The sequence below is a fragment of the Musca domestica genome, unplaced genomic scaffold (assembly GCF_030504385.1).
Source record: "Musca domestica strain aabys unplaced genomic scaffold, Musca_domestica.polishedcontigs.V.1.1 48, whole genome shotgun sequence".
Lineage (NCBI taxonomy): Eukaryota > Metazoa > Arthropoda > Insecta > Diptera > Muscidae > Musca > Musca domestica.
In genome coordinates this window covers 2,285,417-2,299,200 of record NW_026712340.1, presented here as the reverse complement: position 1 = coordinate 2,299,200, position 13,784 = coordinate 2,285,417, and the positions used below count along the sequence as shown (strand labels likewise).

General features: G+C 34.4%; 1 protein-coding gene across 4 annotated transcripts in view; it reads right to left on the bottom strand.

Annotated features, from left to right (window-relative positions):
* The window catches only part of LOC101896813 (sodium/potassium-transporting ATPase subunit beta-1-interacting protein), a 144,746-nt gene that overhangs the window by 123,622 nt on the left and 7,340 nt on the right, over positions 1-13,784 (bottom strand). For all 4 annotated transcript variants that reach the window (XM_011292749.3, XM_059127879.1, XM_011292751.3 and 1 more), the window contains exon 2: positions 12,335-13,028. In XM_011292749.3, the coding sequence (XP_011291051.1) occupies positions 12,335-12,388 (54 nt within the window). In that variant the 5' untranslated portion in view covers positions 12,389-13,028. The remainder of the gene's footprint in view (positions 1-12,334; positions 13,029-13,784) is intronic.

Below are 13,784 nucleotides of genomic sequence, written 5' to 3'. Positions count from 1 at the left end.
CATAGGGTAAGGAAAAATTTATTTATTAATAAATTTAGAAGCATTATAAAACATCACAAACAAACTGTAGTAAGTGGAAACAAATAGAAGCAAATCATATCTAAAAAATAGAAAGATGACCAAAATCCAAAATGGCTCCTAACGTGGAGCTCACTAAAATTCAAAATAAATTTATGTGTAGAAACTGTAAAAACAATAACAAATAAACGCAATCTAGTTACAACATAATGACTTAGACAACAGTTCTTACCAACAACGAATAGAACTCAAAGTGGCGCCTAACGTGGGGGAGAAAGCAATGTATATACATATCCATCATTACTAAAAGCATTATAAAACATCAGAAATAAACTTGGCTCTGTGTCAACACTCATGAGAAGACTTTTTAAATTGCGAATAAAAAAAATTTAAATGGCGCCCAACGTGTGGGTGAGTTTCAAATTTTAATCATTTTGAAAACAATATAAAAAATATCAAATAAACGCAATTTAATGGCCACATAATGACTTAAACAATTCTTTACAACAACAATGAGTAGGAAACAAAGTGGCGCCCAATGTAGGGCAGACATATATTCATAATTCCATCATTTTTAAATGCATTATAAAACAACTTAAGTCTGCGGCAACACTTATGAGAAGACTATTTAAATTGTGAATAAAAAGTCTAAAATGGCGCCCAATGTGTGGCATAATGAGTTTCAAATTTCAATCATATGAAAAGCAATATAAAACATGTCGAATAAACGCAAGTCATTTACAATGACAGTTCTTAGCAAAAACTATGAGTATAAAAGAAAATGGCGCCCAACGTAGGGCAGACAGAAATTTTTATTTTCATCTTCTTTAAAAGCATTACAAAACATCAGAATACTACAAACTTCGAAAAGAAGACTAGCACACATTTCGTTCGTGGGTTCGGTGGCGGTCAGCAGTAGTCTGGCTGATGAAAAGACAGCTTTCATTGCCATACCAACAATGGAACCAAGCGCAAAGTCCGCGGAGATTAAAGTTTCTACAAAAAAAAAGCAGTAGGAGCAAAGCTAAGAATAAAACTAGACCGGAAACGACTACAGCTTCCGAAAGAAATTAAAGCCTCCGTACGTACATCGATGGTGAGAGAGAAAGGTCTAATGAGAACCTCATCCTAAAACCAAGAGAATTATTTGATGCCACTTGCGGATCAGATCGATTCTGACCCCAGGCCTGGAAAGTGTCACATGGTGACCACCAAACCTCAACCTTTTACCAGATACATCATCGAATACTGTCTGAGGGATGATTCTTTCTTGGGGTACTCCAATTGACTAAGTGGTTAAGGACATCTGCTGTAAAAAAAGGAGGATTCTCAAGACTTCCTCGTCACTACGGTAGCTGGTTTTAGCAAACCTCGGGAAGAACTGGCGGCTGCGCCATTAAAGGAAAGTCCTTATAGGAATATACAACTTGCGGATTCTACTTCAGACGACTACAAGAAGATTTTGACCAGGTCGATTCCTGATGCCTCTACAGACTTAAGGTCTGGAAAAGGTCACAAGGTGACTACCAAACCTCAGTGTTCAAGCCAAATCGGTGGGAAGAGAAAAATTTCCCAGACCACATACACTATCGAGGGGTCTCGAGGGTGATTTTCTTTCATTGAGTGGGCGACCCTTAAAGGATGCAGTTTAGCTGTGTCCCACTTAACTAAGGGCTTAAGGTCATCAGCTGTAAAAACGAGGAGTCTCAAGACTTCTCCGTCACAATAGTAGCTGGCTTTAGCAAATCTCGGGAAGTAGGTAAACTGGCGGCTGTATCATTGAAGGAAAGTCCTTGTAGGAAAATACCACTTGCGGATTCTACTCTAGACGACAGCAAGGAAATTGTGACCAGGACGATTCCTGACGCCACTACAGAATCCATATCTAGAAGGGGCCACAAGGTAACCACTAGACCTCAGTCTTTCAGCCAAAGCGATGGGAAGAGAAAATTTTCCCAGATCATCTACCCAGACCCAGTAGGAAAATATTATCGGTATTGCAACAACAACCTTTCGTGGAACCGACAAACATACTCACAATATTGGATGGAGAAAACCCCAGTCTGTAGACGGACATATGGCGATTAGTCAGTGCAAACTGAGGGAATATTTTAACAGATAACCAAAAAAACAGGTGGCGCCCAATATGGGGTTCAATATTTTTGTTTTTTATATATTTTTTTTAAATTTCTAATTGTAAATAAAGCAACAATACAACCATAATAAATTATATAATGTTGTTAGTTGAAACCGTTTTCAGTGATTGCATAAAACCAAACTGGCGGCCAACGTAGGGACAAACCTCAAATCAATTTTTCACGATATTGTGTAAATCTATATACCCTCCACCATGATAAAACTTCTCTTATATCCAAGTCGGTATTTTAAAAATGCTTAAAATTTGGGAATAATGCTGCATGAATGATAATCTAAATCCTGAATGAATACTGAATTTGTTGCGCAATATGAATCCGATACTAAATAGAAGAGAGATATTCAAATTTTGAAATTGGGCCTGAAGCCTTACCGAATATCAGGAGGTATCGAATAATAGAGATATGTTCAGCATTCTTAGTAGAAAGTGGTTTTCCTCTATAAAAATTGATACAAGATATTGAAATTGCTTGTCAAGCATAGAGAAAATAACTTTTGAAGGTCTTCTATAGTCGAGGGACTTTATTAAGATTAAAATTATAAGATTTACAAGGTGTTCCATAGACAGATGATATCTTGATGGTCTCCAACAAACCGACGGCTTTTTTCCTTACTCTCATTTTACTAATCTAAATATTTTTATTTTTGATTTTTAAAGTCATCTCCAGGTTGAAAAGTAATATGATTTTACTAAGACGCTAATATAACAAACAAAACCCTGCCAAATTTATTATATTCGAAATTTATAAAAAAAAAATCAAATGCCGTTCTATCTAATTTTTACAATTCGAAAAGCAATTGTATGACCAATGGTCATTAAATCACCTGTGTCCGCACCTTCGCCCATTTAGCACAGAGGTGTCAAACGATTTGTTAGTTTCAATGTGTGAAAATACAAACAAACAAAATAAGCCTATATCTTATGTGATGGCACAACGAAATAGGTGAACATTTCAGGGAACGGGGTATTGATAGGGGACCGGAGTTATAATTGCTAATTTATTGGACAAAGTAATGAAAAATCATTTGAATTGCGAGATTTCTTAAATTAGATAAATAAAGATGGCCGGGTGGTATATCAGAATCACTTAGGCATATCGTACATTGACTTGGGCTACATGTGTTTGAGGATTTCTGCAAATATTAGAAAATTACATCTGTATTTCTTCACGAAGTTCTAGCTAGTGGGATTGGGAAAATGGAATCTCCATACCAAACTCAATCCAAACCACCTTGCATAATTCGTGTTAGTTCTATCAAATTCCCATTTCCTCTTTAAACTAATTTTCCAAATGCATTTACTTTCGCGGTGTCTGTCTTCCACTCAAACAAAAAAAACGGGTCAAATAAACAAAGCAGCAGCTGATAAAACATTCGTAATACCATTTTAGCCTAAAAAAGCTAAGAGCGAGAGCATTGTTGCAATTTAACATGGAATAGTTTGGCATTGTGGGATTGATACGTCAGCTCCATGATTAGCCAGAAAATGTGGAAAAGTCATCAAGAATATTGAATTGCAATAAATCAATGAGTCAGTCACGTAGATTTAACACCAAACTAACAAGAATAACAACAAGCGCTGACAACAGAACGAACAGAAGCACACATTTTGATATTCTATTGTTCGTTACGGAAGCGTAACACAAACGCACATACATGTTTGGAAGATGTACACATTCATATGCAGTCACTATGAGGTAATATCTATGGAAAAAATGTCAGTCCCCACGGGGAACTTGGAATTTTTTCAATGGGAAAAAAGAAGCAATACCCTAAGGACTGAAGTCTTGTTAGAGAAGAATGTAATATTCAATCCTAAATCAATGGTAAAAGAAAGGGGCGCAGTAATGGGACTAAAATATTACAGCAAAATTTTTTATTTACTTCAATGTTGGGCGCCACTTCAATTATATATTGCATGAAATTTGTTGAACATCCCTTCGGGACTTGTGGCTTAAAAAACATAAAAACTAAGTCCAATTTTAAAAAGTCTACATTGGGCGCCACCGCCAGTCATATTTGCCTCACATTGGGCAACACATAGTTTTTTTTCCATCGTCTCTTAAAATGTTTTATTTCTAAAAATAGTGCCACACGTTGGGCGCCACTTTTTCTTTTATCTAAAGCTTTTGTCTAGACCTGAACGTTGGCACCAAATTAATTTTATTTGTTAATTATGGCTATCATTTGATACGGCCAAAACGTGCCTCGTCGAAATAACGGTTTTCGATCCTAGGTCTCTTTGGACAAAATACGTTTCAGGACATTTGGAGTCGATCTAGCGATGTCCGTCCATCCGCCTGTTTGCGAGGCTGGCTGGTACATAGTCCCGAAGAGAGTATTTGATTTGATCCAAACCTGGTACAACGTAATATTATTCTCAAACTTATATCGAGTTCGGAGTTGGGTCTACTCCTTTTGCTACATCCGCCACAAAAGGTCAACATTTTCATAGAAAATAATTTACCGCATAGGAAGAGAGTGGTTAATTTGATTTTACTCAAACTTTGCAAATCGTGATATTTGCATTACCACAAGATCGGGTGCGATAATTGACAAGATCGGACTAATCCTTCTGGTACCTCCCTTTCTGGTACGACCCTTTGTGGTCAAAATTTTAAATAATTATAACTCTTATAAAATAGGATGTTAGTGTTCGATTGTCTTCAAATTACAGACATCACAATATTTTTTATTAACCCAAGGTCTAGGTAAATTGAATATATCGGTCCACCACTTCTGGTACCTCCCCCACAAAGGGTCAAAATTTTGAATATCCATGAAGCTCATAAAACACGAAATTAACATGCGATTATATTCAGACTTGGCACATCTCAATATTTCCATCAACACAAGATCTGTTATAAAGATGGTAGAGATCGGACCATTGCTTCTGGTACCTTTCCACAAAGAGTGAAAGTTTTGAATAACCAAAATGATCATAAAATCCGAAATAAGCATACGGTTCTCTTCATATTTCACACATTCCATTTTTTCTACTAACACAATATCTGCTGTGAAGATGGGATATATCAATCCACTCCTTCTGGTACCTCCCCCACAAAGAGTCAAACTTTTGAATATTCATGAAGCTCATAAAATGCGATTTCGTTCAGACTTGGCACATCTCAATATTTCTATCAAAACAAGATCTCTTATGGTAGAGATCGGACTATTGCTTCTGATATCTACCCCACAAAGAGTCAAAGTTTTGAATAACCAAAACGATCATAAAATCCGAAATAATCATCTGGTTCCATTCCTATTTCACCCAACCAATTATTTCTACGAAAGCTATGGGATATATTGTTCCATTCCCTCTGGTACCTCCCCCACAAAAGATCCGCGAAATTCAGATCCGATTCCATTAAGACTAAATACATCTCAATATTTCCATCAACAAGATGGTAGAGATCGAACCATTTCTTCTGGTACCTCTCCCACATAGGGTTCAAGATTTTGAAAAAAAAAAAACGCTGAAAGAAAACGATATAAACATCCAACTCTCTTCAAATTTCACACATCCAAATATTATCTGCGAAACCGTTCTGGTACCTCACCCGCAAAGGGTCACAATTTTCAATACTTTTATCGGCCATAACTTGCGAAACAAGTCAGCGACTCAAGCAGAAACCTGATATGAATATGGAATTTATGATTTCGCGCCCCACGAGACTGCTTTGAATTCTATTTTAAGTTGGTGGTGAAAACAGTTGTCTAGGCCTGACAGTTAGCCCAAACTAAGTTTATTTGATAATTTAAACATTGCATCTAAAAATTATTTTAGTTTGAATGTTAATGTGTCCCACGTTGGGCGCCTTTTTGGATTTTGGTCATTTTATAAAATGTTTTTCTTCAAACTTTCAAAATATTCTCATTTCAATTTGGCAACGAATGGAGCACCACCCTACCATGTAAGGGTAACCTCAAATTTGGGAGATAAAGAAATCAATAGATTTTAGGAAAACTCAGTATTCCTATTATGACTGATGTAAAAAGATCTGACTCGATGAATTTAACATCAATTCCCAAAAAAGGAAATTGTGTTTTATCAATTTGTAATAAATTGATTTCAACAATTATGAAACTTGGAATTTCTATCTGCTCCACATTGGGCGCCACCTTAAATGTTATTTAAAACTGGCGGTGAAAACAGTTGTCTATGCCTAACTGTTAGCCCAAACTAAGTTTATTTGATAATTTGAATATTGCTTTTAAAATTTATTTAAGGTTGAATCTCAATGTGTCCAAAGTTGGATTATTGAAATTAGAATTGCCATCTGTCCCACGTTGGGTGCCACTCTGATATTTACGAAAATGCTGGTGGTGAAAAAAAATTGTCTGGACCTGAATGTTTGCGCAAATTGACATTTATTTGTTGACATAAATTTTGCTTCTAAAAATTATTTAATTTTAATTCTGAATGTGCCCTACGTTGGGCGCCATTTTGAATTCAAAGCTATTGAGAATTTAAGCTCTACCCCATCATGTAAGCGTAACCGTAAATTTGACGGATAAAGGAATCAACAGATTTGGCTATGACTCGGTATTCCTATAACGGATGGTGTAAAACGTTCGGTAGAAATCAATTTAACCTCCATTCTCAAAAAAGAAAATTAGCTTTTTTCATCAATTTGTAATGAATTGATTTCAAAAATTATAGAATTCGGAATTTCTATATTGACCACGTTGGGCGCCACATTGATATTTACTAAAATGCTGGTGGTAAAACAGTTGGCTAGAATTGTCGGCACCAATTTAAATTTATTTATTGTTCATCTCAATGTGCCCCAAGTTGGGCGCCATTTTGGATTTTGGTCATTTATTTAAATGTTTTCTTTCGAACTTGATAATGAATGGAGCACCACCTGCCCTATCATGTAAGAGTAACCACAAATTTGAAAGATAAAGGATTTACCAGATTTGGCTATATCTCAGTTTTTCCATAGAAGATGGTGTGAAATCAGTTGTCCAGGCCTAAATGTTGGCACCAAATTAAACTTATTTATTAATGTGAATATTGCTTTTCAAAATTATTTAGTTTTGAATCTGAATGTGACCCACGTTGGGCGCCGTTTTGGGTTTTTTAACTTGTTTTATTTTTAAGTTTTACAATGTGCTCTTTTCGGCTTGGTAACGAATTGAGGACCACCTAGTAAAGACTTTTAGAAATTCGACGGGGTTACCCTTGACTTTTCTTTATTTACTTTTTATTTTAAATATTTATTTTTATGAACTTCCAGTAATTTTAAATATTATTTGAAACATAATTTTTTTTATATTCATAAATACATAATTTTTATTTAATAATTTATGTTGACTTTTGAAAAAATCAAATATTTTGCGTTACTTTTTTCAATTTTTAAATGAAATGTAAGAATGGCATTCGTCTTGATCACTTCCACCCAAAAACGAATAACGAATTTCTGGATAGGTTTTTTTTTTTTTTTGCTTTTGGTCATTCTGTTGTCTGACATAAATTTATGATTAATTAATAAATATTTCTTCTATATAAAAACCCAAAACATTGTACACCCATCTATACAAATAATTAAAAAGTCGTTGATTGTCTGTTTGAAAATCCTTTTATGGATGGCTCACGTAGCACACCTTATGACAATGTGTGGAATGAATTGAGATTCCAACAAAAGCAAGGGCCTTCGGTGTTTCCTTCTTGTGTCTGCTGTATCTGTCTGTTTGTCTGTCCGTCCGTCTGCCAGACTGGCTACTTTGCAACATAGAAAACGTTGTGTTTTTTGTTGTCTTTACAAAGAGAGAGAGAGAACAAAGCATACATGCTATGTTATGATGCAATATTGTATTGGAATATTTATTATTTTCTTGGAAAACAACAACAACAAAAATGTGGTCAATTAATGTGAAAACGAAATGTATGGAGAATGCATAAAAATAGCCTTTAATAAAAACGACCTTTAAGGCCGTTTGTAATTAATAGTGTAGTCTTATTGAAAGCGAGGGCGAAGATATGTTTGACATGGGGGTGTGGGGATTTTCAGAAAATTTACTTAAATACTCATCTAAGTTGTAATTTCGTAGGAGAGCAAAAAATAATCAAACTAAATAATGTAATAACAACAAAAATCTATGAAAATGAGTGTTTTTTAAGACTGGCCCTGCGTTGGGCGCCATTTCAATGTTATCACTTTTTAGTAAGATTTCGTCACAGGGGCTATGTAAATTGTAATGCAAATCAATTTAAGGCAATAATTAAGTAAGACATATGAATGCAAAATTCTGAAAAAAAATCCAATTCGAGACGAAAATTTCAATGCGAAATGAAAAGAAAATCATGTTTCTTCTTGTCCAGAAATGAGGTTATCTATGAACAACGGTGCTTAAAAAATATCTTAATATCAAATATTTAAAAAAACACAATTTTGAATCTAGCACTACGTTGGGCGCCACATAAAAAATACAAGTTTTTAGAAAAAAAAAAAAAACAATAAGGAAAAGTCAATAGTCGGGCGGGGCTGACTATATGATACCCCACACCACTATGCATGTTTAGCAGAGCTCCCGTAGTAAAAGAATTTATTTGAAGTAGATCATACCACCTATCAACATTTGGCTTTAGAGCAGTTATAGTTTGGTTTCAGAGGGAACTAATAAATGGTAGACATATCCAATTCTGAATCGATTTTCACCAAATTTGACGGAGACACTTTTATCTTTTATACAAAAAATATTGGTATAGAGTGCATGATATCACTTCAAGAAGGATTTTATTAAAAAATATAAATATCGGAGCCGAGTTCTACAAAATGGAAACATAAATGGAAATACTTCCCGAAATTCAATCCAATTTGGTCTGAAATTAGGCATTATTTGCACAATAAACCTGAAATCGGAATAAGGATATATATAATAAGGATATATATTTCCGAGCTCTATAAGATATCTGGTACCAAATATCATTGTTGTCGAATGCATATTACCAAATCGGATGAAACATATATATGGGAGCTATAGCTATATCTGAACCGATTTTCTTCAAATTTGATGTACTTGTTTCTAGACTGAATTCGGTCTGACGTACCAAAATTCAGGACTTTTGGACTGATATTGGCCATTTGGTGTACAATTAACCCGAAATCGTTTGAAGTTTTATATGGGAGCTATATCAGAATTTGAACCGATCTTGATAAAATTTGGCAGAGGTATTTCTGGACTGCATTTGAAACCAAACACCATTTTTGTGGGGTGCATATTACGAATGTGGGGGACTTAAACACCAAATCGAATGAAACATATACAAGGTGAGATGATAAATCTGCAACCAACTTCAGACAGCTGTCATTTTTAAGCCACTCTTCAAGAATGATTACAAAATGAGGTTCCTCGCTTCATTTCCAGAGCACAATGGCTACCAAAATCTCCGGATACCAATCCGTTGGACTATTGTGTCTGGAGTATTTTGGAAAGCAAGGTTGGCACTAAAAAATACCAAAGTATCGATCACCTCAAGCAAGCGCTTCGCCGGGAATGCGCCAAAATGCCGCAGATCAACATTCGGGCAGGGTGTAAGCGTTTCATTGGCCGTTTGAAGGCCATAATTCGTGCTAAAGGTTACCAATTCGAACAAATCTAAATTTATTCTAAAAGTTGATGGTATTTCCGAATTTTTTTTTTTGCTTTTATTCAATATAATTTTTAAAAAAATGTAAAATTATGGCGTTTGAGTTTGTTGCAGTTTTTTTTATCTCACCCTGTATGGATCATATGTATTTCGAATGTAGACTATTCGTCGCCCTATGCAGCTATGGACAGTCAAATTTAAAATTTGGAGAAGAAAAGTTTATTTAACACCCTAATAAAAAATAAAAAAAATTATCCTCTGATTATATAAAAATGAACTGACATTAATCCCCGGGCCCCCATTGCATCCCTTAAAGACGTCTTGAATTTGTCAGAATTTATTTCGCCAAATTGTGAATTTAATGATATTTTCTGCACCGACTACCAAACACGGCCCAAGGGTTATGCAAACTTTTGTCTGTTTTGCTTGCACACTACAATGTAGTTATGTGGCACATGACTTTTTCCCTGCATCCCCTCTTTATTTCCACCTAAGTGGGACTAGTTGTTGTCGTTATTTTTTCCTCCTTTTTCCAATCTCGTTTAACACTCCATATGGTAGTGAAATACATCCTAAAATGGAATGCGGACAATTGAATTGAAGTAGCAAAGCAGCACAACCCGGCCCAACACCACTGACTGCAAAGCCATTGAGGAATAAGGACAATAACGAAATGAAAGTTCATGCTAATAGCAAAAAACTCGACTGCAGTAGGTCACAGGGAAAAAAAACAAAAAGGAAGAAGCACACAAAAAGTGATACATGAACCAAAGCAAGAGTTAAGTAATACGAGAAGCAGATAGAAGTGCTTTTAACAGAGCAGAAAAAACGACGATTGTGAAATACAGACACGCTGGCTTTCGGAATGCTGTCAATTTTCTAGTGAGATGGATTACAGCAACAAGAAATTTTTTGTTAGAAAAGAAAATTCAGTCTCTGGGGGATGAATATTTTTCCTTTCAACAGAACTTTTGTTCCTAGAGGTAGAGAATTTCTTCCTTTAACAGAAAAGCTTTCGTCCGAAGGAAAAAATGTGTTTTTTTTTTTTCTCTAGAAAACATATTTGGACCCATTGGATCACGTTTTCCAATTCCTCAGAATTTTAACCATACGTCTGATTTGTTTTTTTTTTATACCCTCATAAGAGTTATAATTATTCACATGGGGTAAAAGTTTTGAATAACCAAAACGATTATAAACTCCGAAATAAAAATCCGATTTTCTTCATATTTCACCCAACCCATTTTTTCTACAAACACAAGATCTGCTGTGAAGATGGGATATATTGGTCCATTCCTTATGGTACCTCCCTCACAAAAGGTCAAAATGTTGAATATTCTTGAAGCTCATAAAATGCGAAATGAACATCCGATTACATTCAGACTTGGTATATCTCAATATTTTCATCAACACAAGATCTGTTATAAAGATGGTAGGAATTGGACCACTCCTCGTGGTACCTCCCCCACAAGGGGTCAAAGTTTTGAATAATCAAAATGATCATAATATCCGAAATAAGCATTTGGTTCTCTTCACATTTCACCCAACCCATTTTTTCTACTAACACAAGATCTGCTGTGAAGATGCGATATATCGATCCGCTCCTTCTGGTACCTCCCTAGGGTCAAAATTTTGAAAATCCATGAAGCTCATAAAATGCGAAATTTACATCCGATTCTTTTCAGACTTGGCACATTTCAATTTTTCCGTCAACACAAGATCTGTTATGAAGAGGGTAGAGATCGGACCATTCTTCATGGTACCTCCTCTCCACATAGGGTGCAAGATTTAGAAAAAAAAACTTTATGATTTCGCATTTGCTTGTAATTTGGACTATACCAATTTCTTTTCCGTTTCAAATGAAGTATGAATAGTCGACCCAACTATATCTGGTACCTCACGCAGATTTCAAAATTTTCTAAAAAATATCATTTATCGCATATAAAGTAAAGAAGGTAACCAATATAGTCCAAGTCTGCCACGTCCCAATATTTCTATCAAATTTATTTAAGTCTGATACGAAATGAACAATATTGGCCCATTCCTTTGGAATCCACTCCATAGAGGGTCAACAATTTGAATAATCATAACAGAAATCAAAGTACATTTAAATAATCGAATATTGGCTGAGGGTACCTATCTGTCGTTAAAAACGACTGATACTTTTTAACTTGTTTAAATAAAAAAAAATAAAAAAATTCGATGTTCAAAAGTATATTTAAAAATCGGTGTTTTGGCTATAATATTTCCCAAGTCTACAAAAATCTACAATTATTTACCCCAAAACAATATTTAATTTAAAAAATCTATTGTATGTTGATGTATGTGTAAAGTGTGCGATAAATTTCTTTGAACAATCCATTATTCAATGCAAACAATTCAATATTTCAATATAATTAGCTGTTCATATTAAAAATCATACGTCATAGATAACAACGATTTGTTGATTAATTTGTCCACAAATAATAGATGTTTATGAATCATTTAAAATTCCATTTATTTTAGTATGGGTAGGTATATTAAAACAAAAAAAAATGCTGCATAAAAATGAAATTCCAAACTTACCATTTGAAGAAAGCATGTTGACAGTAAAAAGTGTCGCCTTGTACAAGATCCCATGACATAATTGTTTAAAACATACGAATGTCAAAAAGAAAGTTGGTTGGTCCACCGGATGGATGATGGTTGTTTTTTAGCCAGCTAAAAAACGCAAAGAAAAAACTCTTCTCTTTCCTCCCAAGCGAATTTCACAATTTGTGTTAAAACAATTCTAATTTTTAATTTGATTTTTTCTTATTTTTTGATTTTTTCTTTTTCGAACAAAGGATTTTTCTTCGACAACTAACTAGCCTTGCAAACGAATAACTTTCGTTCGTTCATTTAAATGATGAACGACGACGCTTTGTTGTTTTTGTTTTCAATTCAAGGGTATTTCCGGTTTCGTTGAACTCCTTTTATTTCACTGACACAACAGAGCAGCAACGAACGGGTTATTGCTAGTTGCCGTTGTTGTCGATGACAAGAGACTATGAGAGAGAGACAGGTTTTACTTTATGGTAACTTCCAGAGAGGGAAAGAGATAGAGAGCGCGGAATGGAAAAGAAGAAAACAAGTTTCTTGTTCTTATGTTGTTGTTCGATCGGTTGCCTTTTTTCGTTGTAGCACAAAAATTGCAACTGCTGCGTATTTGTTGTTATTGATTTTATAATTGAATACAAACAACAATGCAACAAAAAACAATTTGTTAACGAAGAAAATTCTGTAAAATAAAAGAGAAATTTGTTAGAAAATTGAAAAAAAAAACTTTTTTATATAAATCCTATTCTGAAATCAATAATTACATACATATTTTTATTCCTTAATGAATTAAAAAAATGTGAGGAATTTGAATCACAAAATTTTCTTTTCCCCAAAATAAATTCAGTTTGTTTTAATATCTCTAAACCAGCATGCCTATTTACTCTTCTTATTTTTGTTTTTTGTTGTTTTATTTTTCAGGTAAATCGACAACAAAAAAACCTGTATCATATGACTCAATTACTCTTGAGTTCTCATTTATTTCATTTTATTGTTGTTGTTGTTGCTGCTGTTGTGGTTTCTTAGGAACCAAAAGACGACACTCAAATTTATCGTTTTGTTTGATCATCGTTTTGTTTTCATTTTTTCGGCTTTATTTTCAATTACTCATAATTGTAACGGTCGGCAGTAGGTGAGTGAGTGAGAGAGAGATGAAACAATTTGTGGATATAGAGAAAAAGAGTTTTATTCATTCTTTGTTTGAATCAAGTATTGTCAAATGAGAGTAATAAGTACACCGAAAGGAGTGGGGAAGGGGGACACACGATTGATTGTTAATGCAAACAAAATGACAAGTTTGCCGGCCATTGATGTTAAAATCGATAACACAGTGGATCGATTTAAAATAAAAATGTTATCAATCGAAGACATGTATTATAGTCATTTCTTTTAAAGTCAGTGCATATTTCTTTAAAGACTTCAAGTGTAAATAATAATA